The 14621-nt window shown below is 41.3% G+C and overlaps 1 protein-coding gene across 7 annotated transcripts in view; it reads right to left on the bottom strand.

Annotated features, from left to right (window-relative positions):
* The window catches only part of LOC148014068 (zinc finger (C3HC4-type RING finger) family protein), a 45713-nt gene that overhangs the window by 26784 nt on the left and 4308 nt on the right, over positions 1-14621 (bottom strand). For all 7 annotated transcript variants that reach the window (XR_015688766.1, XM_087667382.1, XM_087667381.1 and 4 more), the window contains 5 exons: positions 9553-9638; positions 8054-8138; positions 7803-7889; positions 7612-7673; positions 6465-6673 (listed from right to left, as the gene is read on the bottom strand). Coding sequence is in view for 6 of the 7 variants with exons in the window: in XM_087667382.1 (XP_087523508.1) it covers positions 6465-6673; positions 7612-7673; positions 7803-7889; positions 8054-8138; positions 9553-9638 (529 nt within the window). In the remaining variant the exon portion in view is untranslated. The remainder of the gene's footprint in view (positions 1-6464; positions 6674-7611; positions 7674-7802; positions 7890-8053; positions 8139-9552; positions 9639-14621) is intronic.

Genomic DNA, 14621 nt, shown 5'->3' on the forward strand with positions numbered 1-14621 from the left:
CATTCACTCTCATTCCCCAACCATCTCTTAAGTTATCTCAGCAAGATCCAGCCATTTGAGTCATCAGAGGTGGAGATACCGGAAAATCTCTATTGTAAACTCTAATTCGCAGAAGAAATTAGGGTTTGACAACCAGCTCGGGATGCATACTCAAAATTGAGCACCTAGGACTTGAATTCCAAGAGCTGAAATTGAGAAATTTCAGAGAGATTCAAGAGGCCCAGCCAACCAATATCAAATTTGGCACTGAATTTGTCATTGAAGGTGCAAGGTAAAGGCCAATCCCTGAGCAAACCAAGGGGCAAATTGGTTTGGAGGCTTGCAGGTCAATTTTAACAAGTGGCACTTGGATTAACGAAGGAGATCAAAGGATCTCAGTTGTACTCCATCCATTTGCAATAAAAGTTAAAGAAATACTACAAGGGGCACCAATTTTGGGCCCAACAAGCTGTCCATTGTCCAAGATTGTTGTAATTAGTGTTAAATTAGGTTACTACCACCCTATCCAAGGAGAAAGGCTAGTTTCATGGTTTCCATCACCAGGATACCATCAATTCTCTTGAATTGGTGGACCCAAGGCATCTGATTGAAGGTTAAAAGCTTTGCTCTCTAAAATTGTATTCAACTGAGCATTACAACAAGAATGTCTTTAGATTGTGAGATGAGATCAAGCAAGGATGATGCCTCTCGATCTGAAAATTCACAATGTGTTGGGAAAAATGCAATGCCTGATCTTGGACAAGACACGCAACATGGACAACAAGCTGATAATGTTGGTTTAGACCAAAATGTGGGTCCTTCTAGGCCTTTAGAAGCTGATGATCAACAAGAGGAGGAGGTTATTTTATGACCAGTTTAAAGATCAGCTGAGTAGAGCAACTAAAATATTTATGAAATTGGCAAAGAAAGGCAAGAAGAGGAAATCATCTTCAAGAACTTCAGGACAGCAAAACACACCGAAGGAAGAGCCAATACAATAGCATGATGTTCCAAACGTAAGTAGTCAAAATAAGAAAATGATGCTAGTGGAACAATTGATGCATATGCAAGGCCAACGTGAAAGTGCCAAACCAATGTTTTTTTTTTTGGGATAACAAGGCATGCATGCAATGATAGGGCAGCCAAGGTACTTTGGTAGTGGCACTAGTTTCCATACTATAGTAGATCACAGACCACATATGAGGATATATAACACAACTCCTTATCATATGTAGCAACCGATGCGTGGTGTGCAAGGCCCAATGTATACAGTTATGACCGGTAATATGCATAACCCCATGTATAACAGTGTTGGCATGATGTTGGGGCAAAAAAGTGGCAAGTTTAGCAATGCATACATGCAATCACTATGTTTGGGACTCATGGTATTAATGTGGTGATGCAAATGCTCCATAAGTGTTGGTCAAGAGGAAAATGCACTTATTAATGCATACAATGTATGGGAAAATGTATCTTGGTATGGCTGGTAAAATGCATATTCCCATGCACAATCACATTGCAATGATCCAAATTATGCAAACAAGAATGTCTCCTAATGCATCTGGTACTCCTAGCATGTCAACTCGATGCAATGTTGCATATTAGTTAAGTTGAAATTGCAAAAATGTGAAAGTATAAAGCATTGCAATGCTTAAGGGGAAGAAAGATCTACAACCTAGTGGAGGTTTCAAGGCAAGTAAAGTTAGAGGTAAAGTTTCCATATACTTCTTCGTGAAGCTTCAACATTGTTTCACCAATAGATACAAAGTGGATGGAAGAGGACAACTTGGCAAGCTATCTTCAATTGTTGCAACTTTATCGAGAAGCCTTTCAATTAGAGCCAACTTTGGTTCAGGCTCGGTCAGGCTTAGCAAAGCAAGGGTCCGAGCATTGCCTGATGCTCAAGGGGGAGATAGCACTTCCACCCCACCAGTTGTGGGCAGCTCTCGTATATGTACTGATCTCGGATATATTCAGCATGCATCCAAGGTACTGTACTGACAATATGTGGGCAGATGAGTACAAGTTTCACCCAGGCACTAAAACTAACGCTTGCATTAGTTCATGATCAATCCGGTATGAACTCTTACCTCAATTTTGAGATCAAATTCTGATTATTTTCAGCTTTTTTTTTATCAGTTTGAGAACCTTTTACGGTCACTTTTGGGATCAGTTTTTGTATTAGTTACTTATCATTTTGAGAACCGTTTATGGTTACTTTTGGGATCAATTTTGCATCAGTTTTTGTTTTAGTTACTTCTCAGTTTTTGCCATCAATTTGTGATCAATTTGAGGTCACGTTTGCAACAATTTGTCATCAAATCAGCAAATAATCAATTCTCAAATCAGCAAATAATCAATTTATGATCAGATTATGCTTAGTTTTCAATAGTTTACAGCTAGTTTCATGGACAATGGCATGTTAGTAAATGCCATTGACAATTTTAGCCATGGTTTATGCTGAATTAATGCTTTTCTATGGTTCATAGTCAAAATAGTTGAGAAACAGGAGCTATGGATGTGCATCAAATGGGTTTCTAGCAACTATTCTAGACTAATTTCCAGTTCTATGTTATGTATATGCTGGCTGAAAATTTTCAGCAGGTTTGGGACATATGGCATGGTTGGACAACAATGGCCAATGTTGTGACTATGATGCCTTTTGGACATTCCAGTGCAGGATGCTTTTCCTTTGGCACAGTGCAGTGTCATCAAGGGCAACTGCACAGATTTCAAGGGGGAGGTCTATCATGGGGACGTGAAATTTTGAGATGCTCTCATCTTGCTAATAACATATGATTAAGATATTAATCAAAAGTGCAAGGTTGTTTAGCACATATCAATGGCAATTATTTTATGGTAATAGGCCAAGGGCCCCGAGGATACAATGGATATCGGGCAAAAGTTGTAATAAGTTATGCTTGACAGGTACTAGGTGGTACCCAATGTCAAATTTAGGCCTAGACTAATTTATTAACCACTAATGTCAATGGTGACATTAGAGACTAGGAATTAATTAATTAATTAATATCAGTCCAAGGGTCAATAACTGCTCAAGGATACTTGGAAGACAAATTGGCCTAGTCAATTTAATTATTAACTGGTGGAATTAATTTTTTGAGCACTACAATAATTATTAAATTAACTTTCAAAATTAATATTTTAAAATTTAATTTAATAAGTTTTATAATGCTAGAAAATTGGATTAGAAGGCTACCACTTGGTAAAACTTGCACATGCAACTGGGAAAAACGGTTTCGGTGCTAATAAAAGTCTATTCCAACCATTGTGAGAGAGAGGAGGCTGTTAGAGAGCAAAGAGATGCTGTTGATGTGATTTGCAGCCACCAAGGACCATTCCTACAACAGCTAACAACAATTTGGAGCCTTGCAGGAGCAGGTGACAACAACTCAAGGTCCTTCTGGTACAGACGATAGCATACGCAAGAGAACAATAGTCTTTCTAGTGGTCCTAACCTGTAGATGACAACTTTCATGGCTGCTTGAGCAAGGTAGCAATAGTTTTTCAACCTTCTTGTGATGAGACTCTGAAATTTCTCTCTATAGCATTCTCTCTCATCCCCCAACCATCTCTCAAGTTATCTCAGCAAAATCCAACCATTTAAGTCATCAGAGGTGGAGATATTGAAATATCTCTGCTATAAACCCTAATTTATAGCAAAAATTAGGGTTTGACAACCACCTCAAGATGTGTGCTCAAAATTGAGGGCCTAGGACTTGAATTCTAACAATTAAAATTGAGGAATGTGAGGGAGATTCAAGAGGTCAACCAATTAATATCAACTTTGGGACTGATTTTATCTTTCAAGGAGCAAGGTGAAGGCCAATCCTCGAGCAAACCAAGGGGTAAATTTGTTTGGAGACTTGCTAGTTGATTTTGGCAACAAGTGGAACTTGGATTAACGGAGATCATAGGATCTCACTTGCACTCCATCGATTTGCAAGTTAAAGAAGTACAACAAGAGGTGCCAGTTTTGTGGCCAACAAGCTATCCATTATCCAAGATTAAGTGGTAACCTTTGTATTTTCAGTGTATGTAAAGAAATATTATTGTAATAAGTATTAAATCAAGTTACTACCACCCTATCCGAGAAGGAAGGCCGGTTTCAGTGGTTGCTAATGCCTTGACAACCAGGGACTCATGTTGGATCTGTATTGTCTTAGATCTTGGTATATGGATTCCATTTTCTGAGCATTTCTTTGCTTCTGAATTCTTTGTGCAATATTATTTTCTTTTACAGTGTTTCTCTTTTCCTTTGTCTATTTTGTTCAGTAGTCTATTACAGCACTATCCCATGCTTCCATCACTGCATCCACTTCTGGCACGATATCAGATTGCAAGATCCTTGTTCCTACTGTTGTTTTACATTGTTTTTTGGTGTAAGAAATAGCCTTGAAGAAAACCCACTACATATTAATAATCCCCTAGAAAAACCCACAGAATAAAATACTCTGTGTAAAAGATCTCTTAGGAAACCTGCAGAATGAAATTCCTATGCTACATAGGAATAGATAATATTCCGGAACTCATTTGCATAAAAACAAGGATATTGAAGTATATATATGGATTTGGAGAAATCACCACATAGAAATAGGTAATTATGGTGCCTTGAAATGAATGAAAAAGGGGCTTTTTATAGTAGTCTTCCCCCATTGAAATTTTATGGCCACACGTAGTTTTTTCTTGATGATTAGCATACAAATATTCTTTACTCATCTACAAGTGTTATGTTGGAGACTTGCTATGTTCAGTCTCAGGTTTCTGTGAGGATGCTATCTCGAGAGGGAGTGTGAGAGGGTGGTGAGGTGGGGGCCGTTGTGCCTCATCTATACAGGTATAGATGTGCACAAGATCCAAAGAGGGGTTTCCTTAACACATCGATTGAAGTTTGGCATGTTTTCAAATTGTGAAGCTGAGATTGACATCCTTGATCATTATCATCATTCACCTCCTACAAGTTTTGGGGAGAGAGGGAGCAGGTGCTAGTGCCTTGATAGCTTGGTATATGGATTCAATTTCCCGAGCATCTGTTTGCTTCTGAGTTCTTTGTGCAGTGTTCTTTTCTTTTACAGTGTTTCCCTTTCCTTCGTCTCTTGTGTTCAACGGTCTATTACAGCAGTTTCCCAAGCTTCGATCATTGCATCCACTTTTGACACAAGAGTCCCGACTACACTAACACTCCAAGTGAACATAGGTGTCCCTACCCATATGCATGTCGTCGCGCTTGAACTCACAACCTTTAGGTTATGAAACACAAGATTTACCATTGGGAATCAATAATGCAGGAGGGTACCAATCTAAAAGGTTTACATAAAGCTTTTTTTGGAAATAACTTGAGAGTTCTTCTTTTCATATTGCAAGCATGTTTTAAGCGCATGTACTTTATTGCTTGTGATAAAAACGCATCTTGAGATCATCCTAGATTCATTGATAGAACTTAACGGTATGTTTACCCTAGGCTGGTGATTCCCATGTTCCTAGTACTGATTTTATTTGTTTTAACTCAGCCATGGTATGAAGCATCCACAGTAGATGGCTGTTTATCTGCAATAGTACGGTGTAATTGTTTTCCTATAGCATTCCATGCATGTGCAACCAAATGTATCAGAGGATATCCTCATAGCCATCACTTAACAGTGGTGGTGCTTGAACTATGTAAGTTTGCCTGTTTTGAAGCTGTCTATATACTCCTTCAAAAGTTCAAGGACAACTAGGTCAACCAAATATCTCCAAATCTGTCAAACTTTCACAGGCCATAAATGTTAATGACCCTAGCAAAGGATGTGCAGGTCCCATAGGAGAGGCAATTGTGCAAGTTCTTGAGCTATGGACTGTGGGCTTTTAGACTTCCTGCTGCTAATTAGGTACCCTTTGTACAGTTGACTGATGCATGAGTTGTACAGTTGACTGACAAGACTGATAAGCACATTCCATTTTGTGACTAAACTGCAAGATCAGTAACAGAATGATAATCCATGATATCAACTACGCAAGAAAGGTGTGGTTGTGTGAAAATACAGCTGGCAATCTTCTTTGTATAATCAACAGGACCATATCTACTGCAATAGAGCTACTACTCGGTTTTCTAGTCACAGGAATCACGATTTAAGACTTTAGTGAAAGGTTTATTTGTCATCTTGTCAACACACCTCACTTAAAGCTGTCATTTAATTTATTGTTCTATGGGTCAACTTACGATGCAGCCACCAAAAATCAAATTAGTGCAACAGCTTGGTTTTTCAAGAATTTACTTTGGAAAAACAAGGACACACAATTACAGTCATCTCTATGTCAAACACTTGCAAATCTTGATTCTTGCCCCATTTTCATAGTCACGAGGACAGTACACCTAACCCAAATAGCACCATGGTCCATTGCCTCATCAAGGTCACAAACATATTAGATCTAGCCAGAATAGCATAGTTGAGCCATAATCCACGTATTAATCAAGTCGAATTCCTTACCATGATCCATTGCTTGAAGAAGACAAGCACGGCAAAATGTATGGCCACAAGGTGTTGTCACAGGTTTGTAGAACAGTTTCAAACAAAGAACACAATCAAAGTCGTCTAATCGCTGCAGCTTTGCACGTTTTCCACTCTTTCCCACAGATCCAGGGTCTCCTTCTTTGATATCTGATATTAGTTGCTGCAGCATAGATTGAAGAGGAGAACTGCACAATCAAAAAACACTGAAAATCAAAAATTTACCCACTATTACTCTGTAATACAATATTAATTGCTGCAACATGGTCTGAAATGAGAAAAAGGAATTGCACGATTAAGTCATTCGAATTGTAAGAGCTGCAAACCCCCCCCCCCCCCCAAACACCAAAACACCTGGTAGCCCCAAAAAAAAACCAAAAGATATGCCCCAGCCTTCCCCTCTCTTTCTCGCTCACCTCTTGCTGCAAAATAACTTGAAGAGAACCCCACAGCCAACTAATTCAGTGATAGCAGAGTAGGATCAGTTGAAGAAAACTTTAATCACACCTTAGGCTGTTTTGCATACAACAAGATGCCCTTTGATCTATTGAATGCTTATTCCACCTTCCAAGATTGGATGGATCAAGTATCTGGTCCCTACTCTGGCAAGTTCATCAGTGCATTATGGCCCTACCTCCCTGGTCCCTATGTGTGTCAGGGAAGTTTATGCCATGTGGTACATTCAGGTTGGACAGTTTTGCACCATCCACGTCAGCCAGATTTCCCTCCAGATTGGATCCACAGAGAGAGAGAGAGGCAGGGGAGGGAAATGCAATTTTTTGGCTAAATGACTCAATAAAAAGTCCTGACACAAATGCATTCGTATCGAGGTTACAATAAACAGCGTAAGCCATTTATGCTGAGCACAAAGTCAGCAATATAAGGAAGATGTTGTGTGAAGCCTGCACAAAAGTGAACAGCATGTGCGCAAATTACAACTCATGTCAAGACAATGCATTATCGCACACCCACACTCAGAATATAAGCTGTGTGCTCTTCTCCGATCATTTTGATTGAATGCATCATAAAGGGTATGGAATAAGACTTCAAAGTCCTACATAGCCAGCATATTGTTACTTGCAGCGCAATAACTGGCACAAAAGAAGCTTTACTGTAAGATCAGTACCTGCTAGGGTCTATCTGCAAGCCTGCCAGAAATGCGTCTTGAGCTTCATCATACCGTTCCAACTGTTCTTCCAGAAGGTCAACAAGAGTTCAGAAAAATAAGCAGATTTATCTCTCTAACGTGCAAGGCTTATCAAGATCACTTATAACTTGGAAAAAGCGTTCCATATAGCAAAAAAAGTTTGAACATGCCAGAATAAGAGCCGTTCCTTTTCTGTAGTAACCCTTGATCCATGTGTCCTGCATGTTAACTACCTTTTCCGCATCTTTTAAAGCCAACTGCACAAAAGGCAAAAGCAACATTATATCATCCATAAGTTGAAAAGAACAACCATTAATTTGAAGGTGTTATAAGAGGAGAAGCTTCTCATAAGACTCCACACCTGCAACAAACAATGATCAGGACTAGCAAAGGACTCACAGAAGAAATATGAAAACAATACCTCTGCATAATATGTAGGGTCAAGCGCTAACAAAGCACGCCTCTCTGAAACTGCTGCAGGAATATTTCGCAAATGTTTGCTTAACCTGAAAGAACAACCACAGAAAGGCCCAAAGCACCACCAAGTCATTCTAAATCTAGAATGAGTAAGCCTATGACTAAACAAGTGTCAAGACCTCTACACTATCAAACATAACATGTCACGTATTCTATACCTAAACAGGTATCATCATCTCATGTATTCTACATCTAGAAAGAGTAAGCCTATAAGTAAACATGTCGCAAGACCTCTATACTATCATACATAGAATGCAGACCATGTGGCAAGACCTCCAAACGATCATACATAACATGCAGAAACAGGTACCGTCATCTCATGTAAACATAATGAATGGAATTCATTATTAGATTCAAGCTTGCAATGGTCAGCTTTTCCTATCTAACTACCCAATATTTTGGAAGTGAACCTTAATAGCATTATCCTAGAAGAGGAGAAGGCAAACAGTTTGGCAGGGCAAGCCAGCAGGCAGGACAAGAAATCAGGAGTAGAATGGAGGAAGGAGGCAAGGCTGGAACAGTAGGGCAGACATGTGGGAGGAAGAGCACAGGCAAGTGGGAGCAGGAGGGAGGGAGAAGACAAGGTGGGAAGAACAGGAGCAGGCAGGGCCAATAGAGGAGACAGGGCAGCTGGAGGAGGAGAAGGGAGGAGCATGAGGAGGCGGGAAGAGCAGGAGTAGGCAGAGGGCAGGAGAAGAGATGGGGAAGAGCTGGACGGGGCAGGAGGGAGGAGGTCTTGCATGGAGGAGAAGGCAGAAGGAAGGTGGTGGCAGCAAGGGTAGCGCAACAGTTTGAGCTGCATGAGGCGCCCATCAGCAGGTTTGCTCTCAACTCCAACTGCAAATATGCACCAATCATCGTATTTCTCCTTCTGCCATATCAAATAGAACTTTCATAAAGACCCACGCAAGGTCTTCATCATGCTGGGAATAGAATGGGAGATCAAGTTGGGATTGGTGCCAATGGGAGATACAGCTGTACCACACCAGTCATAGTATTTCTCCTTCCACCATATCAAAGAATACTTTCATATGCCCAAAAGGTATAGATTATTGTGACCTAGGCTATGGGCAAGAACAGAGTATATGTCCAAGCTTAGGAAATTTGGGAAGTGAAACATATCACAGACATTGTTATGTTCACAATATAGGTATGTTGAATACATGTGCTATACCCATCATTATGCTGTTTCTTCAAAAAGCTGCCTAAATAGAGTTTATAAAATAACATTTACTTGTAAATGGCTACCATTATAGATCTGGGTCATCACCAAGTCTAGCTGGATATTATCATCTTTCACATAGGCAAGTCAAAAGGGTATGTGGGCCTTTTCACTGCTTTCAAACACATCAGAGCTTTGGTCTCTAAATTTTCATTGTCTAAGGAGGGAGGAAAATAAATATTGTGCAGTGCACAAGACAAACAAAAATTCCAAGAACTCACTTGCTGAATGCTGCACTACGATTGCTCAACGTAACCACAGCTCCTGCAGGTTGCAATTTGTAAGCTCTTGAGTACTCATTGATTGCCTGCAAGAAAAAATGATCATAAGAATCTCTCACTCACCCCCTCTCTCCTCTTAAAAGATGATGTTTTCCCCTTAAAAGATGATATAATGCCAAGGAAATGGCTCCCCTAGAGACTACAACCCATCAGGGTACCATCAAAGATGATATACTGAGAACAATCGCACTATATGACAGGGTGTTGTGTTAGAGCAAGTCAAATGACCAAGTGGTTGAGCAGAGGACATACACACCACTACGGTCACCACTCTCCCCAACACTTTTTAAACTGTTATCTGATTCACAATCAGGATTATACATGGCACACAGATACATCAGATAATTTTGCACAAAGTGAAGGTTCATGGTCTTTCAAATATCCGAGCTGGTTAAATAGTGATCATATTTATACATGGGCAATGGGCATCATCTTTACTAGAAAAAGAAGTTATTGAGACAATCCTCAAAGAACACGCTCAAGGCATACCATAATTACACAAGTGAGTGCCACCAAGCCCACTAACCTCATACAAAAAATGCTTGTTTAGTACATTAGACACCACATATATGATGTAAGCAGCATCGTTTGGGCATTGGTGATAAACAGAAGCCCTCATATCCTTGTGACCTCCATGACACTTCACAAAAACCCTCTATGCTATTAAGCTAGTGTCCAGCTACATTTGGCCAATGATACATGCCACCTAGTAGTAGACAGGTACGACGTTGGTGAGCATAAAATCCAACACAAACCTAGGCTGTTGTTTTATCTATTCTTCATAATCATTACCATCTCAGCATGTAGCGCAAGAACTCAACTATGGATTGTCACTCCTTGGAACCTAGCTGCAATCAACCATACATCATCTCAGCATGAACGGGCTATATACCTCAACCAAGTGCTTCACTGCTTCGTATTGTTATAGACAAAATCAATCTATGGAAGGCAACACTCCCACTTAGATTGACAGCAAGAACACAATGCAAAGCATATCCTTCAACTTCATCCACTCTAGTCAATCCATTTGTTTTTTATACTCCTAGCATGACATACATAGATACACCTCCGATTTCTAGAAGGCCGTCCGCTAGAGATGGTCATTGATCTTGGGCTCCTCTAACTATTTTATCAAGCCATCCATACAACTTGAATATATGTTCAAAAAAGAGACTAGCCAACTCTTCACTTTTTGCACCCATCTTGCTTGAGACTGAATGGAGCTTCTAGATCAATTGGTGCAAGTGTGCATCAAACACCAAAGGGCAAAGGCGTTGGGGTAAAAGGCCTCTGGGACTGCCCGTTTACACTGTGACCGCCCATTCTTTATTCATATATAATATGATAGTGCAATAAGGCTGTCAGTTCAATTGGACAGCACCTACATTGTGTGTGCTCTTCTCTCCCGCATCTTCCTCTTCTCCTTCTCCACTGCCATTGCATCCCCTTCAACTGGTATCAGAGCTTTGGATCAGAGTTTGATCATGGAGCTTGGCCCGGCATTACTTCAGCCCGGATTGAAGACCTAGAGCTTGGAGCTTCAATGCCAGCCATGGCTTCTTCCCCCCAAGGTAAGATTTCATCTCCCTCCAGGGGTTGCCCTCATAGTATCCTTGTGCTCGCAAGAGATTTTTGGGGATCCAACGCGGCATGGTAGTGCACCTATGTCGTTCCTTGGCTTCATTGGGCACCTTGTATGCCTCCATTTGCCCCCTTATCATCAGCATAACCTACAGGCCCCATAGTAGCAGCACACGTTTTTTTGCGCCTGTTTCAAAATCTGGCTCAAAAATCCCATTTTTTCTCATATCTCGGGAACCTGATTTAGGCAAGGTAAGAGTCTAACTTGGGGTTTTGGCACGCTCCGGACACAATGGTGATGTCAGATCTGTCAAATTCTGATCACAAAATTTTCTATAACAAATCTGAGTTGATTTACAACAAGAAAATGTCATGCTCTTAGCGTATTGATGCTCCCGAGGCTTGGTATTTGATGCCCAAATGCTTTGGGGATGTTTGCCCAATGTTTTGAGATGCTTTGGGACTTGGTTTGAGCTTCCATAGCTCGATTTATGCAGGGATTTACTGTTGTACATTGTTTAGACAGCAAGGTTTTATCAGGGACAGCTTATGCATAATGCTCTTTGTTGACATTCGGGTGTCCTGTTGAATGTATTGATGCTTGGTCATCATGGTTTATGCCCGCATATGCTATTTGAGAGCTATTGAGCCTTGATTTGGATGCGGACACTTCGTTGTTGGTTGGGATTTATGCTACCTTGATTGACAAGTTATTTTACCTCCAGTTTGGTTATGCCTATGGTCTACGGGTACTCCCGACTACTTCTATGTTGCCTAGCTTCTATGCTCGTTGGGTTCCTTTTGCTCATATAGGTCAGAGAGCAGTTGCTCTTGATGCTTACCCAGCTATGCACTTTGTCTACTGTCATGTACTTTACAAAGCCACTTATTTGGATGTTGTTGTACAGATACTTAGGCTTCTCCTGGAGCTTGACCATTGCAGGATCTTATGCCACTTACCGGTCTTGCATTGACTTGGATGCTACTATGTGGTCTGATGTACTGCAAAATCATGTTTACCATTATGGTTATGGGCTAATTTCATACTGAATACCATATGCTCTTATGACAGATATCTTATGCTTTACCGTACTGTGGTTGGTTATGTCATGCAGTTGGCTACGACTCTTTTTCATGTGGGAGCTTTTGCATCCTTGGTTGATGCCTTTATGTCCTCCCGTCTGTTGAGGTTTCATGAGCCTTTGCAGTATGCTTCTACCACTGATGTACTTGCAGATGATTGTCTTTATGAGCAGGTTCCCTCCGTTGGAATAGCCCTCGGCTGCTTGAGCTCCGTGGATGCTATGGATAGCCCTATTCATGATGACTTGGATTCCTTGTCGTCTTCTACAAGTTCTTCTACTTCAAATGTTGTTTGCTTATATTGTGGGAAGCTTGGGCATGTTCAAAGAAAATGCTTTAGACGGATTAGAGAGCAGCAAAGACAGAGACGGACTCGACATGAGCAGAGAGACAGAGATGCAGCAGATGCAGCAGGTGTTACCACTCTTACTAATGGTGAGGTACATGCAGTTACCCATGATGATGCAATTGAGCATGTACTCCTGTCGTCTTGTTTCCCTACAGCTTACTTGCTCAATGATCGGGCTTATGCGTTTGATTGGCTTTTGGACTCTATGGCATCTTGTCATGTTAACCCTCATAGAGCATGGTTCTCTTCTTACACGGAGGTTGACGGATATATTGATTTGGACCTTGAGCAGTCTTATGCTATTGTTGGTACAAGGGATATACACCTGGCTTTACCTAATGGGACTTCTCTTATACTCAAGGATGTTTTACATATTCCCATGCTTAGTAAGAGCTTGATTTCTGTCAATCAGTTGCATAATGCAGGATATACTATTTCTCTTCAGGATAGGTCATGGAATATCTATCGTGGTTACTTGGTTTTGACCAAAGGTTCTAGAGTTGGTTCTCATTACCCAGTGCATGTCTCTCATGTAGGAGATTCTATGGTTGCAGTTATCCGGATACCACATGCATTGTTATGGCATTATCGCCTAGGCCATATGCACCACAAAGAGATGGAGATCTTGTCTCGTTTAGACTCATTGTTGCCTCCTATGTCACTTACAGATCTTGATGCTTGCCTTGATTATACTCTTGGTCCTTGCAGAGCCCCCTAGCTTATGGCAATCGTACGAGGCACACTCCTTTAGATCTTGTCCATTGTGCAGTATATAGACCTATGCCTTCCCAGTCACTTGGTGGAGCGTCGTACTTTGTGACCTTTGTTGATCATGCTACCCACCATGTTTGGGCTTTTCCCTTGGTGCAGATTGAGGATACTGCAGTTATGCTTGACAGGATTATGGATTCTGTTGGTAGCAAGCCTAGGTGCTTGCAGATGGATTATGGGAGTCGTGCTCTCTCCCATCTTTCGGAACTCTTGTCAGCAGTATGGCATTGATTTCTTGTACCCACAGTATTATGGTATTGCTCATGGCATATGCCTGACCTTACAGGCAAAGGTTGCTTCTATGCTTACCACAGCTGGGTTGTCTTATGGATTTTGGGCTAAGGCCCTTATGACGGCAGTCTATTTGGTTAATAGGATGCCATGCTTGACCTTGGATGGTATTACACCCCATGGGCCATGAGGCATGGAGTGGCATGCAGCCCTCCTATGATTACTTGAGGATGTTTGGTTGCCAGGCATCTGTACATATGCCAGAGCCTATGTCACGTAGATGTATCCTCCTTGGTTATGGAGATGGCGACTTTAAGGCCTACAAATTATGGGATTTGGATGCCCAGCAAGTCATACGCAGCCATCATGCTGTCTTCTATGAGACGCAGACACCTCTCAGGCCTCTTGATGAGCGTTCAGTACGCTTTATGGCTGATTTTACAGCAGCTATAGTGCCATTACAGACCCCTTGCAGGCTCATGAGAGCTGTTTTCTTGTAGTTTTGCAGACTGGACAGCCAACCATATATCAGTCTTCCGCTTTGCTGAGGCCACATGTAGTCTTAAGACCCCGTTGGACGAGTTTCCGGGATGTTGGCTCTCTTTCAATGATTGACTCTGGAGAGTTTGACTACTCTCCGCTGTCTTGTATGCGCCACAGTGATACTATGTGCAACTTTGATGCTTTACAGCCGTGCACTGATGAGTTGTGTTTGCTTCATGAGAAGCATTCTTGGATTACTCCATTGTATGGAGCTGCGGGATCGCTTATCTCCTGGATGTCATGACCTCGGGGATGCTTGACTCTTCTTCTGCAAAGGTTCCCGACACATCTTGCACAGCTCGCTTTCTGATTGAGCGTTGGATGAGATGTCATGATTCCTCACCTTGTCTTTTCTTTTCTTTTCTTTGTTTTCGCTCCCTAGCCACATTGGCCTTTTAGTGGGAGGTTGTTGGGGTTAAAGGCCTCTGGACCTACCCGTGTACACTGTGAC

The sequence above is a fragment of the Lygodium microphyllum genome, chromosome 25, assembly GCF_053477565.2.
Source record: "Lygodium microphyllum isolate KBCC chromosome 25, Lygodium_microphyllum_v1.1.10, whole genome shotgun sequence".
Taxonomy (NCBI): Eukaryota; Viridiplantae; Streptophyta; class Polypodiopsida; order Schizaeales; family Lygodiaceae; genus Lygodium; species Lygodium microphyllum.